General features: G+C 39.7%; 1 protein-coding gene across 1 annotated transcript in view; it reads left to right on the forward strand.

Annotated features, from left to right (window-relative positions):
- PRKG2 (protein kinase cGMP-dependent 2) overlaps positions 1 to 11,398 on the forward strand; it is a 91,880-nt gene that overhangs the window by 40,567 nt on the left and 39,915 nt on the right. Inside the window, exons 6-9 of the mRNA XM_081813141.1 lie at positions 873 to 936; positions 7,556 to 7,633; positions 9,434 to 9,528; positions 10,573 to 10,655. Coding sequence (XP_081669267.1) covers positions 873 to 936; positions 7,556 to 7,633; positions 9,434 to 9,528; positions 10,573 to 10,655 — 320 coding nt within the window. The remainder of the gene's footprint in view (positions 1 to 872; positions 937 to 7,555; positions 7,634 to 9,433; positions 9,529 to 10,572; positions 10,656 to 11,398) is intronic.

Here is an 11,398-nt window from a genome sequence, read left to right on the forward strand (position 1 = left end):
TCCAGATCCCTCAGTTTGTTTCTCAGAGTCCATAGTGATTTTTTTCAAAGATTTTATTTATTTGAGAGAGTGTGAACATGAGCGGGGTTGGGGGGAAGGGCAGAGGGAGAGGGAGAAGCCAACTCCCCGCTGAGCAGGGAGCTGGATAGATGGGGATGGATGAAGACCTGGGGTTCGATCCCAGCACCCTGGGATCATGACCTGAGCTAAAGCCAGACACTTAATTGACTGAGCCACCCAGGCGCCCCTGATTTTTTTTTTTCAAATAATAATTTCCCGTATTCTATTTCATTCTTTGCGTATCATTATTATCTGTAAAAATGTTCCAATTACATGCCCCTGGCTACCATTATTTTTAAAAGACCGTATAGTATGACTAATAATCAAAGATAATTTCCATGCTAATTCCTACATTCCCCCCTGGATTCAGCCTTTACTTAATTACAAGGATTTAGATGAAAATCTGATCCTCCTCTGGAAGCAGAGCTCCTCACTCATGCTAAAAAAAGAGATAGTGAGATATGGAGGGAAACACATTTCTGGATGTGATTCACTCTGAAAACCAACAACAAATATAAAGTGTTTTTTTTTTTTTCCCCAAACCGAAAAAATTTGGTTTTTTTCTCTTTATGACATCTTACTATCTTTATGTATTTGCCTATGATAAATATCTGTGATTACATGTGGTTTTATAATTTCAGTGCATTTGAAATTCAGTTGTTTATGTGTTCCATATTTTGGAGGTTTACTTTGGAAAAATTAAGTGCATTATATTTTTTTAGATGAAGGTAAAGTTTTTTTGAACTACATATAGGTGCATATTTATAGTTTAATTCAGGACAATAACTAAAGGTTTCTTTTTAATTTTGAAGTGTATCCTTGCTGAAGAATTTACCTGAAGATAAACTAACCAAGATCATTGACTGCTTGGAAGTGGTAAGAAATTATAAAGGAAAAAATACATTTCATTAAAAGACTGTAGAATCTAGTTATTATTAGCACTGTAAATGAATAACAAGGAAAAGAGGGTAGGTCGCCAGTTTACAGAGACCAGGGGCCTTTTTCTGTTGTGAAAAACCTTAGACCACCTCACATGGACTTGGGGAGACCGCATATTGGAATGTGTTCAAAAACTCATACGAGGCTGATCACCCAGATGGTTGGTTCTAGTCCAAGACTAGTCAAGTCTTTTTGTGAATAAAGCTTTTATAACATGTACCTTAGATTCTAATGATATGCATTATATGAAAACCTCTCAGATTTCAGAGATTAAAATTCAACGCAAGTAATTTCTCTCTGATTTTTGTTGGGGGGAAACCAAAATGGCTTTTATGGAATTTAAAGGAGGTAAGGAATAGTAAAGAAGTCACATGCCAACTTTAAGCTTTTATAAAACTATTCTCGGTGGGAGATACAAAAATCCCTCCAAGACTGATTGTTGACAGATTCATGCCTCTGTCCATCACAATATACAATGTAACTAGTATCTGTTGAGAAGGAGCACTGACCGTTTTATCCTTAAGTGTAAGTGACACCAGTAATGTTTCCATTTACAATTCATGGAACCTATCCAGCAGTTTATCAAGGATAGGCCATGATGACACAGTGCCTGGCCTTGTGTCCCCAGAGTGTTCAGATATGAAGTCATTTTCAAGAGGACTGCTTGCCCTGCATCTCTTGGGATTTTCCCAACGTAACATAACCCCGTCACAGATGTTACAAATTAATAATTCTTCCTAATTTCTGAGAGTGTGTGTGTGTGTTTTAAAGCTGGGGTAGCCCTATATTTTTTTTTGTTAACTGAGGAAATCTGTTTTTAATATAATACTAATAGAGTAGATTCACCAGAGGGGAATTCCATGCTGACAGCAAATATTAAAATTTAGTATCATTAAAAATAAATGGCAAATTAGACATATTTATTGCAGCCACAGGCAATAGCTACAGAATATGTAGATGGAGGCGCAAATCCAGTATTAATTAACACACAGTTTGAGTTTAGAAGTTCTCATCTTTTAAAACACCCTAGAAAGGCTTTATTATATCTCAGCATTTGCAGACAGCAGCACAGTTTATGAAGGGTCCTTTATTCAAACCTGACAAACAAATGTGTCTCTATAGCACGTGAAAAGTCTCAAATGCAAAAGTGATTAGCAAGGGAGTAATGGGATCTATGTAGCGCTAAGAAAAGCACATAATTTACCAGCATAGCTTGGACTAATGACCCATCAACAGGGTCCTGACAACAGCCAATCACTAATGCATTGGAGTTACAACAGAACGCCCGCTGAGTTCCAGGACCAGCTGTCCCATCCCGCAAACTGGCTCCATAATCTTTGAGAAAAACAGGCTGAATCTGGCATGCTGTTTAGGAATTGATTTGGGAGGTTTTTAATTTTTGTGTGGGGGCGGGGAAGGGATACCGGAATTTCCTGTCACCAAGCCATTGATCTGGAGTGTTTGTGAAGACTCTGACTCCTGAACATCTAGACCCATGGCTCCAATTGCTCAGTATTCTGATAGCATTTCTTGCTTTAGCTTAGGTCACCCAGCACATGCAGTTCTAGAGGCAGAGACATCCCCTTTAAGCCTTTTCTTGTGTTCTGATGGGAAAGCAGTACCAACACATTCAAGGGTTAACTAGTGAACATCACGAAGCATGATACAGATTCCGAATGTAGTGTAAGTGTTAATGGTAATGAAAATGATCATGTGAATTCTGCAGTTGTGCAGTATGGAGCACAAAAGTGGGAAGAGTTTCTGTTCCCACACACAGGAAGCACGGGATTTGATGGTGGTTGACCAAAACGTCACCTCACTCTTTGTTACAGAGCTTTGGTATGTGACCCAGTGACTCTCTGCCCTATGACTCTGACATGCCATCTTTCATGAAACTGGAGGCATAGTAGGAATGGGGTAGGGGTGGGGTCCTGTGGAAGGTTGTTGCCCTTACCCACATCACCTGTGGTGCTGCTTGAAAGGCAGATGCCCAGGTACCACCTCGCACTTACTGAATCAGAAACTCTGGGGTATCGGCCCAGAAATGCACACTTCAACACTTGATGCGATTGTTACGCTTATTAGAATTTGAGAAGCACTAGTTTAAAGTTATGAATAGAATACATATATTTAGAGTTTGCCATGGTCTGTCTCTTTATTCAGGAATTTTCCATTTTTCATAATTTTTTAAAAATCTAGTTCTCTTTCTTATAGTTCCTGCTAACACCTGCATAAGCCAGAGTGTTTTCTCATTTTAATGATTACATCCAAAGTCATAAGAAAGTTGAGATAATTGTGGATTTTGCCTATGGACCAGTTAGCTAAAGGTGGGGCAGCTAGGTGTCATAGAAAGTTCACTAGTCCAAAGTGTGGAGATTAGTGTTTATGGTCAAGCTCTGTCACTAGCAGCTGTCAATGAATTTTGGTAGGCATCAGGGTTTCCTCATCTACAAAATAAGGGTGTGTAGGCCAGATCTCCACAGGCTCTTTCAACGTTTCAGTTGCAGAATTCTAAACAGTTGGCTCACCCAAGTTAGAGGGATTTCTGTCGGTTTTCATTTTGTAGGCTCTAGTTCCTTGGAAATAAGCAATCAGATACTAAATTTTGCCTGAATGGTTGATGAGGGTCCACCTGATCCAGATGTATTTGCTTTAAAATTTCTAAGGTGTTTAACTACCATACTGGGTCAAACAAAAAATTGTTGGTAACAACCTAAATAATTGTATACAGTTTTTTAAACAACCAACCTAGGTGCATAGTCACATGATTCCAGGAGTGTGTGTGCATGCACATGCACGTGTGTGTGTATCACACATCTGATTGTGTATCATCAATACTTCTTTGTAATGAAGATTTCTAGCCACACACTAAAGACTTTAAGGAAGCTATGGGCTTGCTTCTTGGTCTTTGTTCTCCATCACCTTGGGGTTTTCTTCTGGTTTTATATATACTATTTATAGGCATTCAGGCTCTAGCATTTTCTAGATATCACAGAAAGAGCATTTTCTTTACAGCTCTTTGTATCTTTAGCTACTGCTGTTTGTATAGTTTTCTTCTGACCTCTACCTTTTAGTCTGCCCTGGGATCGATTCCCTTAGTTTTCCCTTTTGCTATATACCAAGTAACTACTCTCAGGGTTTCCACACATCTTCTTTTAAAATATCTTTTTCAGACTCTGGGTCACAATTCATTAGTAGATCAGGAAATTAATTTGGAGGAACATCTTTTAAAATATCAGAGTAGTAAGTATAAGCATTATTTAAATATGTTTTAGTTTTATAACATGTTTATATGTGTGCATGCTTGAATAGGTTTATTTGGGTGTACATGTAAAATGTATTTTTTACTCTGAGAGTAAAAAATGTTTGAAAATCATTGCTCCAGAGGATAGGGTCTATGGCTTCTTGGTCCTATAAGGGACCCCTTTGCAGTGTAACCACAGGACAATAACCACACTGTTTGCATTTCTCTTTTTGGTCTTGGTGACCACCCTGGCTAGACTGGCTTCACTCCCCAGTTGACAAACACTGGCCAGTCTAGCATCATAGCCTGTACTTACCACTATATATTTTTGGTCTGACCTACATCCACAGCCTTTTCTGATCTGTGAAGTTACTGTCAACCCACTGGGAGGTATTATTTATCTTCCTCCCATGGTTTTGGGTGACAAAGAACCATCCCTAGGAAAAATACCACTAGGAAGTTTGCCCCTTAAGAAACAATAAAGCTCTTTCTCAGTGTTCCCTTTCAAGCTTCCCTTTAGCCTCTCTGACTGACAGGAATTAAAGCCACACATCTGCACACACCGAAGGCTTTATAATAACTGAAGAACAGCCTACCAGCGCTTCGGAAATTCTCCATGTTCTTTCTGTTCCATGTAGGTAGTGGGGACTGAGATTGGGGTGGGAACAAGAGAGACTATAGAACAGACTGTAACAGGGACATCTAACAGGACACCAGCAGTCCCAGTAAAAGAGAATTGAATGGTAGCTACATAATGAAAATGCTGAACTGTGTAGTGGGGTCACTCAAACACCAAGGCTCATAGTCATCCCAACTGTAAAATTAAGCTTCTATGTGGCGAATGTTTGTGATAAAGATAAAACAGGAGAGAATAGAGAGTTGGAGTAACCAAACTGGGATAAAAGAAACTAAAAATATCATTTTCCAAATAAAGTAGAGGTTTGTCTCTTGCTTACATAACAGTCCAGGGAAGGTCGTCCCAGGTGGCTACATGGAGTCATTCAGGAACTCAAGCTAAGGTCTAGATGATCCCTCTCCCAAGATCTCTCTATGAAGACACATGCCTGAAACAGCTCATGGACCTTGCCTGGAGAAGGCACCCATCACTTCAGCTCAGGTTCTTTTAGCTAGAATTTAATCACATGCTACAACTAACAGGGAGGCTGGGGAGTGCAATCAACCTGGACAGCCATGTATAATGTGGAAGGCTTTGATGACCAGCTCACAGTCTCTTTCACAGGAATTCAGAGTCACCAGGTGCCCAGTGTTTATCAAATGTGCTATCAGATGCTTTAGATACACTATCTCAACATTAGATGTGGTAGGTCGCCATTTTAATTCAATAGAAAAGTAAACTGAGGCATAGAAAATTTAAGTAATAGTTAAGCAAACCATAATCATCTTCCTCCTCAACATGGCAATCATTAATTGAGTATTTATTGTGTTTCAGGTGCTTTTAATGCATCAAAACATGGTCTTTAATTGGCTTATTGTGGTAGGCAGAATGGACCCCCCAAAAATGTCCTAATCCCTGGAATGTTGTGAATATGTTATGTTACATGGCCAAAGAGACTGGGCAGATATAATTAAGGTTCAGGACCTTAAAATAAGGAGCCTATTCTGGATTATCTAGGTGGGATGAATATAATTACATGAGCCCTTAAAAGCAGAGAATTTTCTCTGGCTGGAGTCAGAGAGATGCAGGAGAAGTGGAAGTCAGGGAGCTTTCAAGTCTAAGCAGAATTTGATGAGCCATTATTGGTTATGAAGCACAGAGGCTCTGTGCAAGGACCTCAGAGAGGTCTCTAGGAACTAAGGGCCTGACAGCCAGCATGGAAATGAGACCTTATCCTAGAAACTGAATTCTGCCAACAGCCTGATTAAGCTTGAAAGTGGCTTTTCCCCCAGAGCCTCCAGAAGGGAACACAGCCTGCCTGACACTTTGAGTTCAGTCTTGTGAGACCCTTGAGAAAAATCCAGGTGACCCTGGACTTTGACACAGAAACTGTGAGATAATAAATGGGTGTTGTTGGAAGCCACTAAGAAATGTGTGGTTATTTGCTACAGCAGCAATAGAAAACTAATGTGCTTCTCTAAATCTTTGAAGGTAAATGTTCTTATTTGAACTTTATGGGTTGATGGATGTGAAATTCAAAGCAGAATTGGGATTTGAATCTACATCTGTTTGGCTTCAAAGGACTTTCTCCCCTAAGATATTATGTTCCTTTCCATGAGATGTTGAAATGTCTTACAAAATGTACATAGTGCTCTGTAAATAAAGGGTATGTTTATTTGTATTAGGAGTCATATTTATTTCAAAAATGTAAATAGGTTTTAAGCATAAATGACCAAAAAAGGTATTGAAATACAGCAGACGCAAAAGTAGTTTTGTTTGGATTTTATTTTCAAATCTAAAAGAAAAATAAGAGAGAGCTATTATGTTGTTAATTATGCCTTTTTAAATAAACAGGCCCATTTTTATTTGTATAAATAATTAAGAGATCCATTTTGGTTCTCTGACTTTGAGACAATGTTAAAGTGAAGTAGAGGTGGACAGTTTAATCCATCTTTTGTTTTCTAAGAGACTGAATTGCTCTTTTGGTCTGACAAATGTATGAATTACTTTTCCCTTCCCAAGAATTCTCTGATTACAGACACATATATGAGGGAAACAAAGAAATAAGTGACAATTTGAGATTTCATGAGGATAAACCTACGTGGAAGAATGGAATTTACATGTGGAAAGTTCTAATGTTGATCTTTTATGATGATAAATTTTTTAAAAGAATCCATATGCAAGAGCTACTTGCTATGTAGGTAGGATTTTCCCAGCATTTGCTCTTCAAGGAATTAGAAATTGAGGCTGATATTCCTACTGTCTACTAGGGCTAATATTTTCAATGTATTAGATAATCTTTTTCTAAACTCTAGACCCGGTTTCAGACTGTTACAGATCACTGAACAGCTTGTATTTAGATTATTTAGGTGAAAGCTCCCCTGTATATCAGTGATTATTGTTTTGCTCTCATTTCTCTTCATGTTCTTTAGTTTCCATCCCTGAAAGTCAGTCTTTCAGGTGAATTTTCTCTGGGAAAGATAAACGTAAATGCACGTAATAAAACAAAAGTCTCCGTACTTTTTCTACACCTTATGACTGCAATGTTCAAGAAGATTACAGTGACAGTAAACAACGAATAAAAGAAAGAGGCATGGAATGCTCATTTCAGAGACAAGAAGAGTTCAATTTCATTTATGCTTTCATCTATATGTCTCCATTGGATTTAACCTTTTCTTTCTCTCTCATCCCAATAGGAATACTATGACAAAGGAGATTACATTATTAGAGAGGGCGAGGAAGGAAGTACTTTCTTCATCTTAGCAAAAGGAAAGGTAAATATTAATTACAGCTTACTTAAAGTAAATCAAAAGGTCAGTTCCCATTAGTTTGGGAACTAATGCTATGGAAAGTCTCTGCATTGAACAGGTGAAGGAGCTTTTGTTCAGAAGAGTCCTGTGAGGTTTGGTCTGAACACCGAGTTTGGGGGTGCAAGAGACCTGTGATGGGTACTAGCTGAGACAGTAACTTCTTAGTGATCCTAGGCATGTTGCTTGACTTTCTTTGGACCTCTCTTCATTGTGCATAAAATAACTAGATTCTTTCTAAGATCTCTTTTATCTGAGATTCTCAATCAGCCCAAGGGTCCAAGATCAGGCTGGAAAATATTTCCATCCAATGGATGTGACAAGTGTGGGGAGAATGAACTTGACAGTTGAGGACAACAGTGGCCAGCCATGAAGCTATAGAATGATATGGCTTCAAACTTCAATTCATATATCATAGCGCAAGTTGGTTTAGATGCTGAGGAAAATATTATGCCAGTATATATACAGTAGATCTTTTTCTTTACTTAGATACTGAGTGGATAACATGTTACCAGTTGTTCCTATGTTGACTCTGTCTACAATGTTCCTCAGAGATAAAAGGCATTAGTGAAATATTGAATGACAGAGTGAAACTTGAGCACCTGCATCCATAACCTGCCTGGATTTTTTTTTTTTTTTTTTCTTTTAAAGATTTTATTTATTTGACAGAGAGAGAGAGAGCACAAGTAGGCAGAACAGCAGGGAGAGGGAGAGGAAGAAGCAAGCTCTCCACCGAGCAGGGAGCCCGACGCGGGGCTCGATCCCAGGACCCTGGGATCATGACCTGAGCCGAAGGCAGCCGCTTAACCGACTGAGCCACCCAGGCGCCCTAACCTGCCTGGATTTTACAGATGTTCTTTCTTCCATGGAAAAGTTTGTCAGGCACTACCCTTTGTAAATTGACTTGTGGTTGAACTTTGACCTGGGCACCCAGTGAAGGAAAACAAGATTAACAAAATAGTTTCAAACCTCAGAAACTCTTCAACACTCAGAAACACTTTTTATCATTTCTCCGCAACCTGGACCCCCTGCTTTGAAAGCATTCCGACTAATAAACAAATTACATTTATTGTTTTTTAAAATTTTAATTCATTGCAACTTCCGTAAATGCTAATCAGAATGTCTAACCAACACAAAGCAACCCTCGTTATCATGTTGAATTGGTGTAATTCTAGCCACAAACAGAAATATTGAAGTTTTTGTTCGGTTCTGCCGTGGGAATTCTTAAACTCTCCTGGGCCATGGGTCACACTGAGACACCCATGAAAGTTATGACCCTTCTCCAAATCCACATTTTGCATCCAGTTTTAGAGGGTAAAGGGATTTAACAAGTCAATCATGGACACCAGATTCAAAACTCCTGATACTTAGCCTTATTCTTGATTAATTTGTCAACTCTCCTTGGATTTTGAAATAATGGAAGTTCCTACAAGACCATTATTATTTGTCTCGAATATCTCTAGGAAGGAATCACTGGGTTCACATAAAAAATTTTAACTTTGAGAGGTAGGATTTGAATGGAGAATCTTTCTCTTACAGATGGGGAGTCATTTGGTTGTGTTAAATCACAGGATTTCTCGGTCCCTCCAAATGAGTTGACTGTAGCAAGATTGTCCTAACTACTACAAAGTTAAAGCAAAGGCTTGTCTATTTCCTTATTTCAGTCAAATTTTTATAGATCCAAAGGGTCTGGGTGAATGGATATTCAACCAGATTCTCATTTTTTTCTTTTTTCCCCTCTCTTTTTAATTGTTTAACATCGTTTAGGTAAAAGTCACCCAGAGCACAGAGGGCCATGATCAACCACAACTGATAAAAACACTGCAGAAAGGAGAATACTTTGGAGAAAAAGCTCTTATCAGGTAAATGTGTGATTTCTGTACCATACTTAAATAATTCTTTGAATGCTTTGCATGTGCAACTACTCCTTTAGAGATGTCAAATTGAGCTACCAAATTAATGTCAGCTAATATTCAGGAATTAAACAAAAATTTTAAACTGGATACTAAAAATTTCATTTTTTTAAAGGAAAGTTTTGTTCTCCTTTCTTCTTTTTTTTTTTTTTAAGATTTTATTTATTTGACAGAGAGAGAGAGCACAAGTAGGCAGAAAGGCAGGCAGAGGGAGAGGGAGAAGCAGGCTCCCCGCTGAGCAGGGAGCCCAATGCGGGACTTGATTCCAGGACCCGGGGATCATGACCTGAGCCGGTCAAATGCTGGTTAAGGCAGATGCTTAACCAACTGAGCCACCCAGGCGCCCCTAACAATTTCATTGTTACGCATGAAATAAGTGGACTAATTTTGAACGAAAAGAAATGGGGAAAGCTTAAATTTGCTAGTGAAAATAAAATTGGTGTTCTATTAGAATCTTTAGTTGAAAAGAGTGTCAAAGAAAGAGACTAAAAACACTACATCAAAAACTAATGGTGTGATGTATGGTGATTAACATAACATAAAAAAAAAAGAAAGACTAAAGACATGAGAATTATAATTTTCCTTTAAGAATAAGTTTTTTATATTTCCAAGGTTTGAAATATTGCCATTTTCCCCTTCTTAAAAAATTATTGAATAATGACTACATATTTTGTGTGCTTTAAAATCATTATGCCAAAAGCAATATTTCCTTAAGAATTTTTATCAGCTCATTTTGCAAGTTTTAGAAACAACTCAAAATAGTGTGTATGTTGGGGAGGGGGAAAGATGGTGGAGGAGTAGGGGACCCTATTTCAACTGGTCCCCGGAATTGAGCTGGATATCTACCAGACCACTCTGAGCACCCACGAAACCAGCCTGAGATGTAAGAAGATCTGGATCTCTACAAACAGAATATTGCAGGCGGTTGGTTTTGAGGTACGAAGTGGGGAGCCATGATTCCACGGGCAGATATCGGAGAATAAACGGCAGCAGGAGGGTGCCTGGCCGTGGAGATCCTACACCACCGTTGAGCGACAGCCTTGCGCGCTGCAGACGGGGCGCAGACTCGCAGACCGGTAGTGGTGGGGAAAGGACTTTAGGGCAGCCCCCAGGGTGGAAACCCAGAGCGGCGGGGTTGCGTGCGTGCAAACTGGGAGCGGCTGGCGGTTTTAGAAGCACAGAGGGCAGAGATGTGCTCCGACCTGGAGGCAGGACTGGGAGCACTGCGGAGGGGCGCACAACCCAGGACGCTGCAGTTTATAGCAGCACAGACAGAAACGGAGACAGTGTGGCCTGGAGAGCTCACCGAAGAACAAGGCTGTGATCTCTCTGCTCTGAGGCAGAGGGTTGGAAACGGTCTCTTCCGCTCTGACTCGTGAAAGAGACGCGGAAAGCTGCCAATGAAAGCCACCAGAGGAAAAAAGCCCCCAAAACTGATTCCCACTGAGCCCATCCCCTGCCACAGGAGCGCAGGGCAACTCCACCCAAACAGGGTTGCCTGAGTAACAGTGCGGCAGGCCCCACCCGCAGAAGACAGGCTGGGAAAACAAGAGGCCAGCAACCCTAAGATCCCAAGAAAACAGGTGCATCTTGCTTGGGTTCTGGTCAATAATTTGGACGCTATACATTCCCTCAAACACCCATCAACAGAATGACTAGGAGGAGGAGCCCCCAAAACAGAAAAGACTCAGAGATTATGACTTATGCTGCAGATTTACAAATGGATGCAGATATAACCAAGATGTCGGAGATGGAATTCAGGCTAGCAATTGTGAAGACAATGGCTAGAATGGAGAAATCAATTAATGGCAACATAGAG

Source organism: Leptonychotes weddellii, chromosome 2 (assembly GCF_054177405.1).
Source record: "Leptonychotes weddellii isolate Sample4059 chromosome 2, ASM5417740v2, whole genome shotgun sequence".
Lineage (NCBI taxonomy): Eukaryota > Metazoa > Chordata > Mammalia > Carnivora > Phocidae > Leptonychotes > Leptonychotes weddellii.